This window comes from Rhineura floridana, chromosome 4 (assembly GCF_030035675.1).
Source record: "Rhineura floridana isolate rRhiFlo1 chromosome 4, rRhiFlo1.hap2, whole genome shotgun sequence".
In the NCBI taxonomy this organism is placed as follows: Eukaryota; Metazoa; Chordata; class Lepidosauria; order Squamata; family Rhineuridae; genus Rhineura; species Rhineura floridana.
The window spans coordinates 201,183,783-201,204,146 of record NC_084483.1 but is presented as its reverse complement, the minus strand read 5'-3'; the positions used below and the strand labels follow the sequence as shown (position 1 = coordinate 201,204,146).

The window sequence follows — 20,364 nt, the reverse complement described above, 5'->3', positions numbered from 1 at the left end:
TGGATTGTTTCTTTTTTTTTTTTTTCAATTAATTTTTATTCCAATTTTCAAAACCAAAACAATACAAAAAGAAAACAACACAAATCAATAACTAGTACAGTACATATATATATATATATATATATATATATATATATATATATATATATATAAAAAGAAAAAATATTGACTTCCGATTTGTCATAGTTCAGCTATAAATCTATAATATATAACAAACCTATCTCTTAATAAATTATAAAATCATCTTCCTCCAACAGTTATCTTAGTTGGTTTCAAATCTCATTAACATCATATCATTTTAATCTTCCACAAAAAGTCAAAGAGAAGTTTCCAATCCTTGAGATATATGTCAATCAATTTTTTTTTCTAAATAAACATGCCAATTAATCCAACTCATCAAATCTACTAAATCCAGTAATTTTAAATCGCTCTTCTGTCATTATCCATATTGGGTCCATCTTCCATCTTCCATCTTTACGCACCCAAAAATCTTGCTGTCATAGTCATATAATAAAAGTCTGATAGGAATTTCCTCCATCACAGATATTTTCTTGCCATCAAATCCAAACGTATCACTGAAGTATTGTTGCAAAGCCGCATCTCTGTTCCTCTTTTCCACATGATACACTAGTACATCTCTTGAAGGTTTTTCCATTGACACAAAACAGGGATTAATTCTGTTAACTTTCTCCATTTCAAGTTCCATCAAATCCTTCCAGTCCAAGAATTTTTTTGAACCGATAATATCTTTATCTCCAATCTCTTCAATTCCTTCAGGGACAGCGCTGAATTCCAAACTGTAATATTTGTCTCCAGGATCCATCACAGCCAGGAAATCCGAATCTTTTTTCATGTCCATAATTAAGCCAATCTCCATAGTTTGAACTTTGCCTTTAATTTCTCTTTCATCTTTTTTTTGTTTTCCAGATCTATCTTTATTCTCCTTTCTCATAGAATCCTGAGTTTCTTTCAGCTCCTGTCTCATTTCGTAGAATTCAATTCTCCACGCTTGTCTATTATTTCTCAGTTCTTGTTTTATTGAGTTAATCCCATTCATTATTTTCTGAAACATGTCTAGAGATAAAGTCCCTTCTTGTACATCCATGATCTTCTTAATTGTCATTCTTAAAGCCAAAGGAACAAAACTCCTTCAATTTTCAATGTCCCAAACAAAGAGCAGCTTATTTCTTTAACCAGTTACAAAGGAGTTAATTTTTCCAACAAACTAACGTCACACGCTAGACAGCCCTTATCTCTTATCTGCCTGAAAGTGTAAGAACGGCTTTAGTTCACAGCGTCGAAATAGCTAGTAGCAGAGAGAATGAGCAGATTCGTCAAAAAAAAAGTAGATCAGAAAAAATAGTCCCAACCATAGATCAAAAAGATTTCTTATCTCCTCCAATCAGAAATCTCTCGCCCGTTGTAATCTTTAGAATGCCATTTTCCATGTCAGCTTTTTGCAATAAAAAAAAAAGATAAGCTATTTATATTTTCTTCCCCCCTAGCTCCACGAACAAAAAAAAGGAAAGTCTTACCTCACCTAGGTTATCTCAATTGCTGTTACTTTGACAAATCTCTTTAGCTGTATAGATAAGAAAATGATGAATGTAGACAGGAGGATGTTTGCCTGTTAATCCGTATAAAAAAAAACGGGTCACTTATCCAGCTGAGCTAGCATAAAAATCCTCGCTCTGTCTGAGCTGCTGGAAGACAGACAATTCTGACGAATTCCAGACTCCAACAATCAAAACAAAGCTATGTGGGAAATCTCACGTTTCTTCTTTAACCGGAAGAAATTATTCCCAGTCAGAAAAGAGCCTTCTGACTGAATTTAAACTGGATAAGTTTCATCCAAGACGGGAGCCCGTCTCAGAGGCTGCACAGGCGTAGGGATCCTCCTGGGAAGTCATCTTTGGATTGTTTCTTGATGCCATTGGCTGATCTTCTCTGATGTCACATTTGATCTAGCCCTCCGCTTGCCATTTGTTTAGCTGTTCTAATGCAACAGAAGGGATGGCCTGCCTGGGTCTGTCGCTTAAGTACTACAAGTAGCCATTGAGGACCTTGGAGTTATAGGTTTAATGAGCACTGTTCAGGAAATGAATGGACAAGCACTACTTAAAATGCCATGAGCTCTTAATCTGATACCTTACTGGTATTTGGTTGAGAGGTTTCTCTATCTCTTGGTGAAAACAGTCAGATGATACCTACTTCTTGTAAGGCAGGAGTTGCTAGCCCGTCACCCACAGGTGCCATGGCCTTCAATGGTGCTCCTGGCAAGTAGCCCAGAATACGAGCTTTCATTAAAAAAAAAAGTAAATCTCTAGCTCTCCTAGAATAAAAGTTATGAAGCGAAATGTGCAGGTAACCTTCTAAGCAATTTCTATGAAATGAGCCAACCTGGCTGCTCCCGCCTGTCAGTGCTTTTAGCCAATGAGTGAAGTCAGAGCTGTGATTGATAAATGAGTTGCTTGGACACCAGGCAATAGCAATCTCTGGGATCCTAAAGAGCCACTGCTTTCCCCTCTCTTTTAGTGAACTTTTCCTGCTTCTTTTTCTTCTAGTCCATGCAATCGCAGTTGTTCGTCCTTCCTTCTTCCTGAGCAACTAGTATGCATGCTTCCAGGGCTTGGAAGTGCCTAGATGCTATTTTATGCAAATACTGCTACACAATAAGTGTGGGTGAAAGTTATAGAATCCACTTCTCCACAAACAGTAAATGTGAAAACTTTGCAGAGCGGCTTAGGCATGTCGCCTGCTTTGCAGGAGCTAAAGACCAGAGGATCATTAAGAATTCGCTGTACAGTTAACGTACAGTGGTATATATGTCTACTTGTGTTTAATTGGCTTCCTTCCAGGTAAATGGGTAGAGGATGGCAGCCTAAACTTTGGTTTAGATTTGGCATTGGGGGGAAAAACAGGGTTCTTGTGCCTTTAATAGATGTGTGGCAGGCAGAAGTTCAAAAGATCAAGCCCTTTTAATTATGGAAATACAATTATGAGAAAAACTTCACCATGACTACTCTGTAGTCAATGGAGAAGGGCCGTAGCTCAGTGGTCGAACATCTGCCTTCAGTCCACAGCATCTCCAGGTAGAGCTGGGAGACAGTCTTGCCTGAAACCCTGGAGAGCCACTGCCAGTCAGTGTAGACCTAGATGGATGAAGGGTCAGACTTGGTATAAGTCAGCTTCCCATGTTCCATTTCGTGACTGGTGCCGCCAGCGCTCTCTCAGATTTGAAATGTCCCCTCTGGTCCAAAAAGGTTGGCGGTCTCTGTTGTAAGGTCTATAAGAAAGGCAGCATTTTTTTTAATGTTTCAGTTGTAACAATTTTCATCAAAATAATTAAGAACTCTGCAGCGAGAAAACAGCTGTCTAAACCAACCAAATACGTATGTTTTCCATAGGAGGACTGCCATCAAGCGGGTTATAGCTTCGTCCGTGCAAGTTCGAATTTATTGATAGCGTAGCTTCTAGATAAGTTTTTGTGTATCTGTGTGACAGAGTGGGAGGTTTGTGTGTGTATTCCTGTGCGTTTCCTTCCCTCTGTCTTTACTTGGACTGTTTGTTTATTCTTCCTGGGGAATTTCTTTAGGGGGTTGTTCCTTCCCCGTGTTTTTCCTCAGTCCCTAGATTAATGACAACTTAGGGAGACCGCGGCTGCAGTTCTCCCTTCCTCAGGCAGCGGACGCAGCCTTAAACCAGGAGCTTGCGGCTGCAGCTTCCTGGTCTGCTCCGCCGCTTTTTTCGTGCCTTTACGGCTTGCCGCCTACTCCAGGAGCCTGCTGCTGCGGCTCCTTTTGTTTTCAACGTCCCTTTGTTTGTTGGGTTGCCGCCTTCCCGGCTCCTGCCACGGCATTTGACTTCGCGGCGGTTCCTTTAAATTTTCCCCTCCAGGAGCCTGTGGCTGCGGCTCTCTCTCTTTTCCTCAGTGACTCTTATTAGTTGGGCTGCTCTGCCTCCCCGGACTCGTTCCACGGTATTTAAAAAAAAAAAAAAAAATCTCGCCGCAATCTCAGGAGCCTGCGGCTGCGGATTCTCCCCTCTGCGACGGTTCCAGCGGCTGCTGGGATTTCGCTGGCCGTTCGGCCTCCTTGGCGGAGAATTTTTATCTGGCCTTTTAAGCCGCGATTGCGTCTCTCAGCCCCGCAGCTGTAGAGCGTATTTCCGGCCGTTTTTGAGGCCGTACTGTTGCACATAATTTTTTCTGGCCAGCCCCATTTCAGCTCGCTGGTGCTCCTCAGTGTCCGCCATTGCTTCTTCTTCGTCCCTACGCCCTTTTTGATTGAATTTTTTCCTGCTCTTTTAACGGGCGCCATTTTGTTTGTCCCTCTTTTCCCGTTCTTTCTGTTTAGCCTCTTCTATACTGAAAAGGGGTCTAATTGACAAGGGCTGTGGATAACAGAGCCAAAGGCTGCAAGTCAGCTCCCACAACGAGATCTACTTTTTTGTGTGTGTGCTGCAAGATAGGATACCTATAATCCTACACAGGTTCCTCTACTCAATCCGCTACTGATGCTGACTGCTGAAACTATTTGAAACTGTACATTCTGCCCCATCCGTGGCCGTGTACCAAGGCTGTTGATACTGTACAAAGGCTGTTTGAACTGTACATTCTGCCCCATCCGTGGCCATGTACCAAGGCTGTTGAATCTGTACATTCTGCCCCATCCGTGGCCGTGTACTTAGCCATCTGAGCCAGTGCATTCTGCCCCATCCATGGCCGTGTACTGAGCCTGTTCGGGTCTGTACATTCTGCCCCATCCGTGGCCGTGTACTGAACCCCCTCGAAAATATATGATGGCGGAACAGCCTGTGACAGTTCAGGCAACCAAGCCTAAACAATCTAAGGCAACTAAGCACAAACACGTCAAAGCGGTTGCCAAAACCAAGCATATATCCAGCCACAACACAACCAAGCGGGCACGCTACATTTCTGTACCGGTTTCTGAGGAGGCAGGCCAGGAACCATTAACAAATCTGTTTAATTCTCCGGCTGCATCCTCCGAGGAGGACTTTCCAGGGTTTCCTGACCAACCAGCAGCCAGCTGTCCTCCTCCCATAGTACCACCTAGGGCTCATTCCTCTTCTCAGCCTGCTGAGCCGCCCATATCTTTGCCTTTACATGCGCAACCATCTCCCACACCGGGGCTGCAGCTGTCTCATGAGTTCATATCACAACTACAAGACATGCTGGCGTTCTTCACTCAAACACAGCCACAGTCACCAGCCCCCGCCATTCCTCAGCGGAGTGTGGATCACCATGTGCGCAATGAGACAGATCCCTCCTGCTCTCCGAATCCTTTTGACATTGCCAGGGGCAAGTTTGTTGATGATGCTTCTTGTGGGGAGGATCCACCATTTGCTACTCAAGCCGAAGGAGACGAATGGAGTGATCAGTCGGAACAGGAGGAGGATACATCTTATCGCCTGTTTGATGCCTTAGATTATCAGCCCCTTGCTCGCAGAGTACTGAACACCCTTGGTCTACAATCTACACAACCTGCAGCTGCCACTCCTGCTATTAAAGGGGCCAGGGTCCTGAATTCCCCCACGCCAGCAGAGTACTACCTTCCTGTGCCAGATCCTGTTGCTAAGCTGGCCAAGGACGAATGGTCTCACCCATTACAAACACGCAGTTTTAACGCCCTTGCGGACAAGCTTTACTTTTTGGCTCCGGAATTTGCAAGCAGACTGGCCGTCCCTGGCATAGACGAGCCGATTTCTAGTCTAGTCTCTAGATCCCTTTTGCCGAGGGAAGGAGATTCACATTTAAAGGACGCCACTGAGCAGAGGCTGGACTTTGCCTTACGCAAAAACCATGAGGCCACCACTTTCTCCATGCGAGCCTCTGCATTGGCTTCCATCTTTTCCAGGGCAGTGATGATGTGGTTGGATGACCTCTTAGATGATCCTAATCCCGATCCTGTCTCTCTGAGGAGGTCACTGACGAAATTGCGCAAGACAGCGGCGTTTGTGGCTGATGCCACCTTGGACGCAAATCAGCTGGGAGCAAGAGCTATGGTAGCTCAGGTAGTTGCTCGGCGGACCCTCTGGCTTTGTCACTTGCAAGCGGACTCTACAGCCAGAGTTAATTTATCAAGGGCACCTTATTCCGGCTCATTACTCTTCGGCGAAGAAGCCCTAAAGGCAGTGCTTGTTGACCCCAACGATGCTCAAAAGCCTGTCTTGGCCACTGTCAGGAACGTTGATCGCAGGCCCTTCAGACGTTTCACCTCATACCGCACGACCCAGCCCTTTCGAGGAACGCGGCCCAGACGTTTCCCGGGCAGAGGTCAGTACCAGGGGCGCAGAGGTACCTCAATGTCCTCATATCGGGGAGGGTCTCACCAGCACAGACAGTACTGACGCGATACCGGTTGAGGGCAGGCTGCTTCTCTTTGGAGACCATTGGCTGCGTCTGACTCAGGTCGCCTGGATCAGAGATCTTTTTTGTTATGGCTATGCACTAGAGTTTTCGGCAATTCCTCCAGACAGATTTCATCCCTCCCCTTGTCCCAGGGCACCAGCCAGGCACTGCATCATGCAGACAGCCATACATCACCTCTTGGACACAGCGGCGATAGAGCCAGTCCCAGACAGAGAGGTCGGAAGGGGTGTACTCCTATTTGCTGTGCCCAAATGAGATCTGTCATGGAGGGCGGTGTTGGACCTCAAGTTCATCAACCGTTTCGTAAAGTATCGCAGGTTCAAAATGGAATCCCTCCACTCCATTACAGAAAGCCTTCACGAAGGAGACTTCCTTCGACCTAAAGGAAGCGTATCTCCATGTGCTTATGTGCATAGCCCACAGAAAATTCCTTCGGTTTGCTTTCGGCCCCCAGCATTTTCAATATCGAGCGATGCCGTTCGGCCTCTCATCTGCCCCAAGAGTATTTACCAAGGTGCTACTCATACTAGTGCCTTACGTCCAGCTTCAAGGGGTGAATATCTACCCCTACTTGGACGATCTTTTAATACGGGCGAGTTCCAGGGAGCTGGCTCATCGCCATCTAACGCTCACGCTCCATGTCTTGCAGGCCTACGGCTGGCTAGTCACTTTCGACAAAAGCCATCTCCAACCAACCCAATGCCTTCAACATCTAGGGGCGATGTTGGACACCCTGCAGGCGACGGTGTTCCTGTCTCCAGACCGCATAACTGCTATCACAGACATCGCACGGTCTCTGATGCACCACGCAACCGCAGATGTCATGCTTCTAGCCAGGGCTCTCGGAATGTTGGTGTCCACCATCCATATTGTGCCATGGGCTCGAGCTCATACTCGCCAACTCCAGTGGGCCTTGTTGCCGTTTCAGCAGGACATTGCCAGGTCAAATCATTGAGCAATTCCCGCACTGCATCTTTCATTCCGCTGGTGGACGAGGGTCCAACATCTCACCCAGGGCACTCCGTTCAGAGAACCCCGCAGGACTGTTATCACCACAGATGCCAGTCTCCTCAGCTGGGGAGCCCACTGCAACTCCCAGTTCGTTCAAGGGGTTTGGACCATAGCAGAGCAGACTCAGCATCAATTGGCTGGAACTGAAGGCTGTCCACTTAGCTCTGCTCCATTTTCAGTCTCTGTTCCACTTGGACCATGTTCTCATTCGAACGGACAACACGTGTGCCAAATCTCATTTAAACAGACAAGGGGGGACCAGGTCCTGTCCTCTGCAGAACCTAGCTTCCCTCATATTCGACTGGGCAGAGCAACATCTGCATTCCTTAAAAGCAGAACATCTCAGAGGAATTTGGAATGTGACAGCAGACTGGCTCAGCAGACAACAGGTCTTTCCAGGAGAATGGAAACTTCATCCGACCATTTTCCATCTTCTCCAGTGTCGGTTCGGCATCTTCTCAGTCGATCTATTTGCCTCCAGTCGCAATTGCCAGCTACCCAGGTACTTCGCTCGATACCTGGACACGACAGCGGAAGTGGTGGATGCCCTGTCGCTACTGTGGCCGGATGGCCTATTGTACGCCTTCCCTCCAATACCACTGTTAGCCAGAACCTTGAGGAAGGTGCGACGCAAGAGGACCAAACTGGTTCTGATAGCTCCATATTGGCCCCGTCGACTGTGGTTCTCAGATCTCCTTGCCATGTCAGTGACGGACCCTTGGACGCTCCCAGTCAGGCCAGACCTCTTATCCCAGGGCCCAATATTGCATCAGGATCCCAATTGGCTCAAACTAACAGTGTGACTTTTGAACGGGGACATTTAAGGTATGCTGGCCTGTCTGACGCTGTTATTGACATTATCTTGGCCTCGAGAAGACCATCCACCACCCATATATATCAACATACTTGGGTGGCATTCTCCAGGTGGTGTCAGTCCCAGCACCTCGATCCTTCCCAGGCCACAGTACAACAGGTGCTGCAATTCCTTCATAGGGGCCTCCTGATGGGACTTAGACTCAACACCTTACGTAGACATGCATCCACTCTGTCGTCCATTCTCTCAGTGTTCTCCACTGGTGCTCCTATTGCCTCGCACCCGTTCATCAAACGTTTTCTGAGGGGAACCGCGCTACGCTCACCGGCTGTATTCCACCATTTTCCCTCATGGAGTTTGTTGAAGGTCCTACAGGCTTTACAACGCCCTCCGTTCGAGCTCCTTAGGACTGTGCCTTTACGTCTGTTGTCATTCAAGGTCCTGTTCCTGATCGCGATCACCTCTGTGAGACGAGTTTCGGAACTGGGCATCTCTCGCATCTGGGCATTTCTGCCTGCCATCTCTGTGTCTTTCATAAGGACTCTGTTGTGCTGAAGACTGATCCTTCCGTCCCAAGGTCAATTCAGTTTTCCATTGCAACCAGGACATTGTTCTTCCTTCATTTTGTCTGAATCCTACCCATCCTCTAGAGAAGGCTTGGCATTCATTGGATGTTCGGAGGGCTCTCAAGACCTACCTGTCTAGGACCCAGGATATACGATGAACTGAGTCTTTGTTTGTATCCTTTCATCCACGTTCTATGGGGCATAAAGTAGCTAATTCCACCTTATCCCGCTGGTTGCGTGCATGTATTACCTTAGTTTATGAGTCCCTTAAGCTTCCAGTTCCAGCTAGTATAACAGCTCATTCCACTAGGTCAGCGGCCACTACGGCTGCTTTTGCTACCAACGCTCCTGTTGCTGATATTTGCAGAGCTGCTGTTTGGTCTACCCCACACTCGTTTAGAAGGCATTACAAAATAGATCGTTATGCCTCTGCGGATGCCTCTTTTGGCAGACGAGTGTTGCAACAGGTTCTTAATGATGATTAGGATGTGGGTGGTCCCTCCCTGTTATGGGCTGCTTTGGTACATCCCGCTTGATGGCAGTCCTCCTATGGAAAGTGGACCATTGGTCTCACCTGAAAGGTGATTTTCATAGGAGGACTGCCATCACGACCCTCCCAGTTGGAGGATACCTAGATATTTTTTGGGTTTTTTCATATATTCCTGTTACGCTATTATATTTTGATTTACTAGTGAAGTCGAGACTGCTATTACTGTTATATCGCTATGTTAGAGTCATATTATTATGAATATTGCTATTGTGTTATGTTCTTGCTGGTAGGCCCGTTGGCCTTTTTTCCTGCATTTTTAGATATCTCTCTTTGGACTCGCTGCGAATGAACTGGAGAGTGGGAGGGGCCTGACGCCCCTAGTCTTGACTTCAAAACATTCTTGCCTTCAGACGATAGGTGGAGCTATAACCCGCTTGATGGCAGTCCTCCTATGAAAATCACTTTCAGGTGAGACCAATGGTCCATTTAGCTTGTGTAATGTTTCTTCGAAAATGAGAAATTGGTCAGCAGTGACTGGAGGATTGGAATGAGCAAAGGAAAGACTGGTAGTAGTGGGCTTGAAAGGTGGTTTGGTCAAGAGACTGTGCACAGCACCGGAATTCCATTTTCTAGCTGCTGGAAGTTCTGTTCAACTTCCCTCTGGATTTGGAGATCTCATTAGGCACTGCCTGCCAAATTTCATAAGTTTTTCTCTGCAGCACAAATGGCCAAAGCATTTTGTGGTGGTTGTTTTAAAAATACATGAAAGTTTTGTTTCTCAGTATCCTGAGTTTTGTTGCAAATTGTAGAGCATTGAAGGTGCAGGATATAAATTTTACAAATAAATATTTGATTTTGTATCCTTTAAAAAAAAATTAAGGAGTCGATGCAAGGAAGTTCTGATGAAACAGCAAATAGTGGTGAAGATGGCAGCAGTGGGCCAGGTAGCAGTAGTGGCCACAGCGATGGATCCAGCAACGAGGCCAACTCCAGCCATGCAAGTCAGTCCGCAGGGAGCCCAGGCAGCGAGGTGCAGTCAGAAGACATTGCGGATATTGAAGCTCTCAAAGAAGATGAAGAGGAGGAGGATGAAGACAGAGGCCATAATTCCCAGAAAAATGGTCGGAATGCAGAGTTACGGAGCCGAAAAATGGAATCTCAATCAGGCATTTGCTTAGGGGACTCACAGGGATCTGCAGAGAGGGGTGGTGTGAGCAATGGAACTGGAAATGACCATGTTTTTAATACTGACTCTGTGCCACCAGTAGATAATAGAATTAGAATGCTTGACCCCTGTTCTCATGCTGAGGATACAGAACATGACATGGCTGGGGAAATCAGCACGGCTCATATATCACAAGGCTCTCAAGATTCTTGTATAACACATACTGGGGACTTCCTTGGGGAAGCAATTGGAAATGAGTTATTTAACTGTCGACAGTTTATTGGGCCACAGCACCACCATCACCACCACCACCATCACCACCACCATCACCACCACCATCATGAAGGGTAAGTTATTTGCAGTCTTCATATACATTCTGCTCTAACACAAATTGGAATTCTGTGTTAAGGCAACCTTCATGTCTAGAAAAATGGGGTCCTAGAATATTTTTTATTTTATTATTTATTTATTTAATTACGCTTTTAAACCGCCCTATAGCAACGAGCTCTCAGGGTGGTGTACAGCAAAATAAAACCACATTTAAAAAACGAACAAGTGTGGATTAAAACATACAATATAAAACATATTTAAAAACAAAATTAAAATACGAATAAAATAAAAATACAATTACAGTTAAGTTTAAAATAAAATTAAATTTAAGTTTAAAAGTTTAAAATGCCTGGGCGAAGAGGTAGGTTTTTACCTGGCGCCGAAAAGATAACAAAGAAGGCACCAGGCGTATCTCATCTGGGAGGGCATTCCATAATTTGGGGGCCACCACTGAAAAGGCCTTAGATCTAATTGTTGTTCTCCGGGCCTCCCTATGAGTTGGGACCCGGAGAAGGGCCTTAGATGTCGAGCGCAGTGAACGGGTAGGTACATAGCGAGAGAGGCGTTCCATCAGATATTGCGGTCCGATGCCGTTAAGGGCTTTATAGGTAAGAACCAACACTTTGAATCTGGCCCGGAAACATATAGGTAGCCAGTGCAGTTGGGCCAGAATAGGTGTTATATGGTCGAATTTCTTCGTCCCAGTAAGAACTCTGGCCGCAGCATTCTGCACTAGCTGAAGTTTCCGAATCGTCTTCAAAGGTAACCTTACGTAGAGTGCATTACAGTAATCCAATCTAGAGGTTACCAGAGCGTGAATAACTGAGGCGAGATTCTCCCTGACCAGATAGGGTCGTAGTTGGGCTACCAGCCGAAGCTGGTAGAACACATTCCGTGCCACCGAGGCTACCTGAGCCTCAAGTGACAGGAGCGGATCTAATAAGACCCCCAAACTACGGACCTGCTCCTTTAGGGGGAGTGTAACCCCATCCAGAGCAGGTCTGACATCAACCACCTGGGCAGAGTACCCCCCCACCAACAGCATCTCAGTCTTGTCAGGATTGAGTTTCAGTTTATTAGCTCTCATCCAGTCCATTATCGCAGCCAGGCAGTGATTTAGTACATCAACAGCCTCACCTGAAGAAGATGAAAAGGAGAAGTAGAGCTGCGTATCATCAGCATATTGCTGAAAACGCACTCCAAAACTCCTGATGACCTCACCCAGCGGCTTCATATAGATATTAAAGAGCATGGGGGACAGAACTGAACCCTGCGGGACCCCATATTGGAGTACCAAGGGACTCGAATAATGCTCCCCAAGCATCACCTTCTGGAGGCGATTCCCAAGATAGGAGTGCAGCCACTGCCAAGCAGTGCCTCCAATTCCCAAGTCCGTGAGTCGCCCCAGAAGGATACCATGGTCGATGGTATCAAAAGCGGCCGAGAGATCAAGGAGAACCAACAGAGTTACACTCCCTCTGTCTTTCTCCCGACAGAGGTCATCATACAGGGCGACCAAGGCTGTTTCTGTACCAAACCCCGGCCGAAAGCCCAATTGAAATGGATCCAGATAATCAGTTTCATCCAAGAGAGCCTGGAGTTGGTGAGCGACCACGCGCTCTAGAACCTTGCCCAGAAATGGAACATTTGCTACCGGTCTATAGTTGTTAAAATTATCAGGGTCCAAGGAGGGCTTTTTTAGGAGCGGTCTCACCACTGCCTGTTTCAGGCAGAGTGGGACCACTCCCTCTCGTAAAGAGGCATTAATCACCTCCTTGGCCCAACCGGCTGTTCCATTCCTGCTAGCTTTTATTAGCCATGAGGGGCAAGGGTCCAGAGCAGAAGTGGTCGCCCGCACCTGTCTGAGCACCTTGTCCACATCCTCGAGCTGTACCAACTGAAACTCATCCAATAAAACCAGACAAGACTGTGTTCTGGACACCTCATTAGATTCAACTGCTACAATATTGGAGTCAAGGTCCCGGCGGATGTTAGTGATCTTATCTTGGAAGTGCCTCGCAAACTCATTACAGCGGGCTATCGATGGTTGTATTGCATCCGGAGGACCAGAGTGTAGAAGTCCCCGGACAACTTTATAAAGTTCCGCTGGGCGGTTACAAGATGACTGAATAGAGGCAGCAAAGTACTGCTTCTGTGCTGCCCTCACCGCCTTCACATAACGTTTGGTAGAGGCCTTCACAAGATCATAATTACAGCCGTCGGGAGTTCGCCTCCATTTGCACTCAAGCCGTCTCCTTTCTTGCTTCATCACTCTTAGCTCCGAGGTAAACCAAGGAGCCAATTGAGCTCTGCAACGGAGAGGGCGCACCGGGGCGATTGTGTCAACTGCCCGGGTCATTTCCGTATTCCACAGAGTGACCAGGGTTTCGACAGAATCGTCAGTTTTATCAGCCGGAAAATTCCCTAGAGCCCTTTGAAATCCCTCAGGATTCATTAGTCTCCGGGGACGGACCATCTTAATCGGTCCTCCACCCTTGCAGAGGGGAGAAGACAATGTGAGTCTAAATCTCAATAGGCGGTGATCTGTCCATGACAAAGGAATAGATGTAAAATTGCTCACTCCCAGATCACCATCCCCTAACCCAGTGGCAAAAATCAAGTCTAGAGTATGTCCTGACACATGCGTAGGGCCAGTAACAAATTGAGACAGCCCCATGGCTGTCATGGAGGTCATGAAGTCCTGAGCCGCTCCAGACAAAGCGGCCTCGACATGGATGTTGAGATCCCCCAATACCAGAAGCTTGGGGGATCGCAACACCAAATCCGAGACCACCTCCGTCAGCTCAGTTAGGGAAGCTGTTGGGCAGCAGGGTGGACGGTATACCAACAGTATTCCCAGTCTGTCTCGCTGACCCAACGCAATGTGCAGACGCTCCAGGCCATTAGCCACCTGGATAGGGTGCCTAACGAGAGGAATGGAACTTTTATAGACCACAGCGATTCCCCCTCCCCGACCCTCGGATCTACCCAGATGCTGGACCGAATATCCAGGTGGGCACAACTGGGAGAGATTAATACCTCCCAGATCGCTCACCCAGGTTTCGGTAATACATGCCAGATCGGCCGCCTCATCCATAGTTAAATCATGGATGAGGGAGGTTTTATTATTTACTGATCTGGCATTAAGAAGCAGCAACTGGAGATCCAGTTTATGCAAAACTATTATATTTACATACTTACTATTTATGTTGCACAATTCTTTTTGTGTGTGCTTGTCTTGGAAGAGTGCAAGGCGCTGAACTGAGCCCTGGATTTGCCTGACTGGTTGTTCAAAATGCCACTGGAATCTCTCCCCCCCCCCTTTTTTTCCTCGATTTTGATTTTTCACCAGACTGTACCAGATAAAATATTCTGCAGTTGTGCACAAACAAATACAATATACTCAGCTCTGACTACCAGCCATTGTAAAGAATATATTTGAAGTTGGACAGGTATTTCTTCAGCTGTCATATTCAGGATTTTTTTCCTAACAACTGTTTAACAGAAAGTGTTGGTTAATCAATCTTTTACAACCAATTCACCCTTCACCTTGCAGCTCCCTGTACCCCTAAATCTGCCCCAAAGGGATGGATGACCATTGGGAACTGCGTTGGAGGTGTAGTGAGGTGCTGCAAGGCGTAGGGGGAGTCATCAGGAATGACTTCCTCCAGCAGAAGGGTTCCATGAGCTGAGTACTGTTCATGGAAATTCTGGATCCTGTCCTGTGTTCACTGTGATGCACAGGTCATTACTTGTCTCATTTATCTTGAAACCTGACTTGAGTAGCATCTGCTGTGAAATGGGGAAGACGTGCTATGGAAATAAGATTAACACAATTTAATACTTTAACATGTGAATATCCCCGTATGATTTTTCCGATCGCAAGCAACAACAACAGACTTTGCTCTTCTTTCAGAACCAAATCATTTCTGGTCTGCAAATTAACCTAATATTAACATTTTCTCCTTGCATATTTAAAAGTACTGTTCATCTGTAGTCCACTGGGTTTTCATAGACTGAAAGCAGTAGTTTTAATGATTCTTGCCCGTATCTTACAGACACATGGTTGATGACATGTTAAGTGCTGATGATGTCAGTTGCAGCAGTTCCCAAGTCAGTGCAAAATCAGAAAAAAATATGGCAGATTTTGATGGTGAGGAATCTGGTTGTGAAGAAGAATTGGTTCAGATTAATTCACATGCCGAACTAACATCTCATCTTCAGCAGCACCTTCCAAATCTTGCTTCCATTTATCATGAACATCTCAGCCAAGGTAAGACCTAGCAAAACAGCAACACTTCATTTCAGTGAGCCTGCTACTTAAGAGGAAACAAAGCAGAGCCAAGTACCATGCCTCCTCTGCTAGAGATAAGCTCATGAGAATTAGTGACTTTACTAGTGATTTGAATCATGTACTAATACAGCTCTCCCCAACTTGGTGCCCTCCCGATGTTCTGGATTACAACACCCATCATCTCTGATCACTGGCCGTGTTGGCTGGTGTTCATGGGAGTTGTAGTCCAAAACGTTGGGAGAACACCAGACTGAGGAAGGCTGATCTAATGATTATTATTGGTTTTCCATCTTTTTTCCAACCATGCTCCTAATTACAGCCTAACATGCAGAAATTTGATGCCCACATCAGGAAATATTTCACCCACTTTGTCTGCGTGTCTCCAGGTTACTGTTGAAAGCACTAAAAACTGACACCTCCATGATCCCTTTCCCCAGTAAGCTTGAATAGTATGTATATTAAAAATTATTTCAGGGTGGCAATGCTGCAAAAGGGAGAACAGGCAAAGAAAGCCAAAGTCTTCCTTCACCATTATTGCTGCCATAAAAATACCCCTTTAAAAATTCTGTAGGAGTAGAATAATGGAAGGAACTAGAAAGAGACTATGAGGAGCTAGACTATGGTTTTTAAAGGCAGGTAGTAAAGCACTGGGCCTTCAGTGCTTGACTGATGCTTGGCTAACTAATGCTTGTGGTATAACTTGGTTATGTATAAGAACTGTCTTGTCGTCTCCTTGCCCTTAACCCATTTGTGTGGCTTCTGCAGCACTCTTCAAGAAAGGAATTTAATTTCTAGAGCCTTTTAGAAAGGAGAGCAGGTCAGCCCTATGTAACACCACAGCCCAAGTGCCATGCACAGCAAGAGTGTAGCATAAGAGCATTTATGGATTGGTAAAAGTAAATGTAGATAACTATTTAACCTACCAAGAAAAGTACATCACTGTAGCTTTTGTGGGAGGAAGGGCAGAAATGTTGTTGTTGTTGTTTATGGTACAAGATTCTTCTCGAGAGCGCAGCTAAAGGCTAGGGAAGGATCAGGCTTAAACCTCCAAATCATTTGGGTTTTTTGACACAGTCAGCTGGTGCTTGAACTTCTTCATGTGTTTGAGTAATGATTGTTTTAATTTTTAGAGGTCTGCAGCATATTGTCTGTTCTGGCTAAGGCCCACAAGAAAAGGTTTATTAAGAACCTGCTGTTGACGGTCAGGACTGTATCAATAAAAAGATTCCTTTGCTGCCTCCTTCCAATTTCCTGTAGACATGATACCTGATCCTGAGCTAAATAGATGCGTTCTGTCGTGTGTAAGTCCTGCACCTTGCAGCAGTTCTATACTTATGAAGAAAACTGCATTCATCCTACAGATGCGCATGTGTTATGACCCACGGATATACATAAGAAAGCCTGGAAAGCATTGCTCTACCACTTCAGTTGTAGCAACAAGGGCTTCCCCATTCGCTCAATTGGGAGGTGCCAGCTTGAAGTGGTCACAGTATGCCCAGAACTGTCCTCTCTGTTGAAATGAATAGGGAGACAACGAACACAGTTTTATATTGTTCATCACAGCAAACACAAACTCTGGACCGGGGAAATATATAGTAGGCTATATTGCATTATCATAACAGGGTCTTTTTTGCATAGGTATCTACTTATTTATTTTATTTATTTATTTATTATATTTCTATACCGCCCAATAGCCGTAGCTCTCTGGGCGGTGCACAACATAAAAACATCCAATATACAAGTAAAAACATATATCAACAACTTAAAAACAATATACCAAAAATAGTAGAACATAATTAAACATATAAACAACTACAACACAAGCCTAAAAATATTAAAACGTATTAAATCAGTTAAAAGTATTAAGATGTTAAGAATTAAAATTACTAAAATATTAAGAGCGTAAGTGCAAATGTAGGTGTTACAATAGATGTTAAAAATGTTGTTAAAATGTTGTTAAAAAGCCTGGGAGAACAAAAAGGGTTTTACCTGGCGCCGGAAGGACAGCAATGTTGGCGCCAGGCGTACCTCATCAGGGAGAGAGTTCCATAGTTTGGGGGCCACCACAGAGAAAGCCCGTTTTCTTGTTGTCACCTTCCGGGCTTCTCTCTGGGTGGGCCCCCAAAGGAGGCCCTTCGATGTTGAACTCAGAGTACAGGTAGGTTCATATCGGGAGAGGCGTTCCACCAGGTATTGTGGTCCCAAGCTGTGTAAGGCTTTATAAGTCAAAACCAGCACTTTGAATTGAGCCCGGAAGCATATAGGCAGCCAGTGCAAGCGAGCCAGAATCGGAGTTATATGTTCACATCTCCGAGTCCCTGTTAGCAATCTGGCCGCTGCGTTTTGCACGAGCTGCAGCTTCCGAACCATCTTCAAAGGCAGCCCCACGTAGAGTGCATTGCAGTAGTCCAATTTTGAGGTTACCAGTGCATGGACAACTGAAGCAAGGTTTTCCCTATCCAGATAGGGGCGTAGTTGGGCCACCAACCGAAGTTGATAGAAAGCATTCCATGCCACCGAGGCTACTTGTGCCTCTAGTGACAGGGATGGTTCTAAAAACTCCCAAACTACGGACCTGCTCCTTCAGGGGGAGTGCAACCCCGTCCAGAGCAGGTTGAGCCTCTCCCATCTGGTCAGGGGAACCACCCACTAACAGCATCTCAGTCTTACCTGGATTGAGCTTCAATTTATTCGCTCTCATCCAGTCCATTACCACAGCCAGGCATCGGTTCAGCACCATGACAACCTCACCTGAAAAGTATGATCAGGAGAAGTAGAGCTGCGTGTCATCAGCATACTGGTGGCAACGCACTCCAAAACTCCTGATGACTGCACCCAGCTGCTTCATGTAGATGTTAAAAAGCATGGGGGATAGTACTGACCCCTGTGGAACTCCGTATTGGAGGACCCAGGGTGCCGAGCAAGACTCCCCCAGCACTACCTTCTGGAGATGACCCGCTAAATAGGAGCAGAACCACTGCCATACAGTACCTCCAACTCCCAAATCAGCGAGTCTCCCCAGAAGGATACCATGGTCGATGGTATCAAAAGCCGCTGAGAGATCAAGGAGAATCAACAGGGTTACACTCCCCCTGTCTTTCTCCCGATAGAGGTCATCATACAGGGCGACCAAGGCCGTCTCAGTGCCAAAACCGGGCCTGAACCCCGATTGAAATGGATCTAGATAATCGGTCTCATCCAAGAGTGCCTGGAGCTGGTCCGCGACCACTCTTTCTAGAACCTTGCCCAGGAATGGAACGTTCGCTACTGGCCTGTAATTGTTAAAAATTTCTGGGTCCAAGGAAGGTTTTTTCAGAAGTGGTCTCACCACCGCCTCCTTCAGGCAACCAGGGACCACTCCCTCTCGTAATGAGGCATTAATCACCTCCGTGGCCCAGCCGGCGGTTCCAACCCTGCTAGCTTTTATCAGCCAAGAGGGGCAAGGATCTAGTATAGAAGTGGTGGCATGCACCTGTCCAAGCACCTTGTCAACGTCCTCGAGCTGTACCAATTGAAACTCATCCAACAAAACATGACCAGACTGTGCTCTGGATGCCTCATTTAAATCCACTGCTATAACATTGGAGTCCATGTCCTGACGGATGCAAGAAATTTTGTCTTGGAAGTGCCTGGCAAATTCATTACAATGGGCTTCAGATGGATCTATTATGTCCTTAGGGCCAGAATGTAATAGCCCTCGGACAATCTTAAAAAGCTCCGCCGGCCGGCAGATAGAAGATTTAATGGACAATATAAAAACTGACAAATCACCGGGCCCGGATGGCATCCACCCGAGAGTTCTCAAAGAACTCAAATGTGAAATTGCTGATCTGCTAACTAAAATATGTAACTTGTCCCTTGGGTCCTCCTCCGTGCCTGAGGACTGGAAAGTGGCAAATGTAACGCCAATCTTCAAAAAGGGATCCAGAGGGGATCCCGGAAATTACAGGCCAGTTAGCTTAACTTCTGTCCCTGGAAAACTGGTAGAAAGTATGATTAAAGCTAGATTAACTAACCACATAGAAGAACAAGCCTTGCTGAAGCAGAGCCAGCATGGCTTCTGCAAGGGAAAGTCCTGTCTCAGTAACCTATTAGAATTCTTTGAGAGTGTCAACAAGCATATAGATAGAGGTGATCCAGTGGACATAGTGTACTTAGACTTTCAAAAAGGGTTTGACAAGGTACCTCACCAAAGGCTTCTGAGGAAGCTTAGCAGTCATGGAATAAGAGGAGAGGTCCTCTTGTGGATAAGGAATTGGTTAAGAAGCAGAAAGCAGAGAGTAGGAATAAACGGACAGTTCTCCCAATGGAGGGCTGTAGAAAGTGGAGTCCCTCAAGGATTGGTATTGGGACCTGTACTTTTCAACTTGTTCATTAATGACCTAGAATTAGGAGTGAGCAGTGAAGTGGCCAAGTTTGCTGACGACACTAAATTGTTCAGGGTTGTTAAAACAAAAAGGGATTGCGAAGAGCTCCAAAAAGACCTCTCCAAACTGAGTGAATGGGCAGAAAAATGGCAAATGCAATTCAATATAAACAAGTGTAAAATTATGCATATTGGAGCAAACAATCTTAATTTCACATATACGCTCATGGGGTCTGAACTGGCGGTGACCGACCAGGAGAGAGACCTCGGGGTTGTAGTGGACAGCACGATGAAAATGTCGACCCAGTGTGCGGCAGCTGTGAAAAAGGCAAATTCCATGCTAGCAATAATTAGGAAAGGTATTGAAAATAAAACAGCCGATATCATAATGCCGTTGTATAAATCTATGGTGCGGCCGCATTTGGAATACTGTGTACAGTTCTGGTCGCCTCATCTCAGAAAGGATATTCTAGAGTTGGAAAAGGTTCAGAAGAGGGCAACCAGAATGATCAAGGGGATGGAGCGACTCCCTTACGAGGAAAGGTTGCAGCATTTGGGGCTTTTTAGTTTAGAGAAAAGGCGGGTCAGAGGAGACATGATAGAAGTGTATAAAATTATGCATGGCATTGAGAAAGTGGATAGAGAAAAGTTCTTCTCCCTCTCTCATAATACTAGAACTCGTGGACATTCAAAGAAGCTGAATGTTGGAAGATTCAGGACAGACAAAAGGAAGTACTTCTTTACTCAGCGCATAGTTAAACTATGGAATTTGCTCCCACAAGATGCAGTAATGGCCACCAGCTTGGATGGCTTTAAAAGAAGATTAGACAAATTCATGGAGGACAGGGCTATCAATGGCTACTAGCCATGATGGCTGTGCTCTGCCACTCTAGTCAGAGGCAGCATGCTTCTGAAAACCAGTTGCCGGAAGCCTCAG

The 20,364-nt window shown here is 45.8% G+C and overlaps 1 protein-coding gene across 3 annotated transcripts in view; it reads left to right on the top strand.

The window, feature by feature from the left end:
* The window catches only part of USP34 (ubiquitin specific peptidase 34), a 192,519-nt gene that overhangs the window by 58,512 nt on the left and 113,643 nt on the right, over window positions 1-20,364 (top strand). For all 3 annotated transcript variants that reach the window (XM_061625788.1, XM_061625787.1, XM_061625789.1), the window contains 2 exons: window positions 10,153-10,784; window positions 14,826-15,040. In XM_061625788.1, coding sequence (XP_061481772.1) covers window positions 10,153-10,784; window positions 14,826-15,040 — 847 coding nt within the window. The remainder of the gene's footprint in view (window positions 1-10,152; window positions 10,785-14,825; window positions 15,041-20,364) is intronic.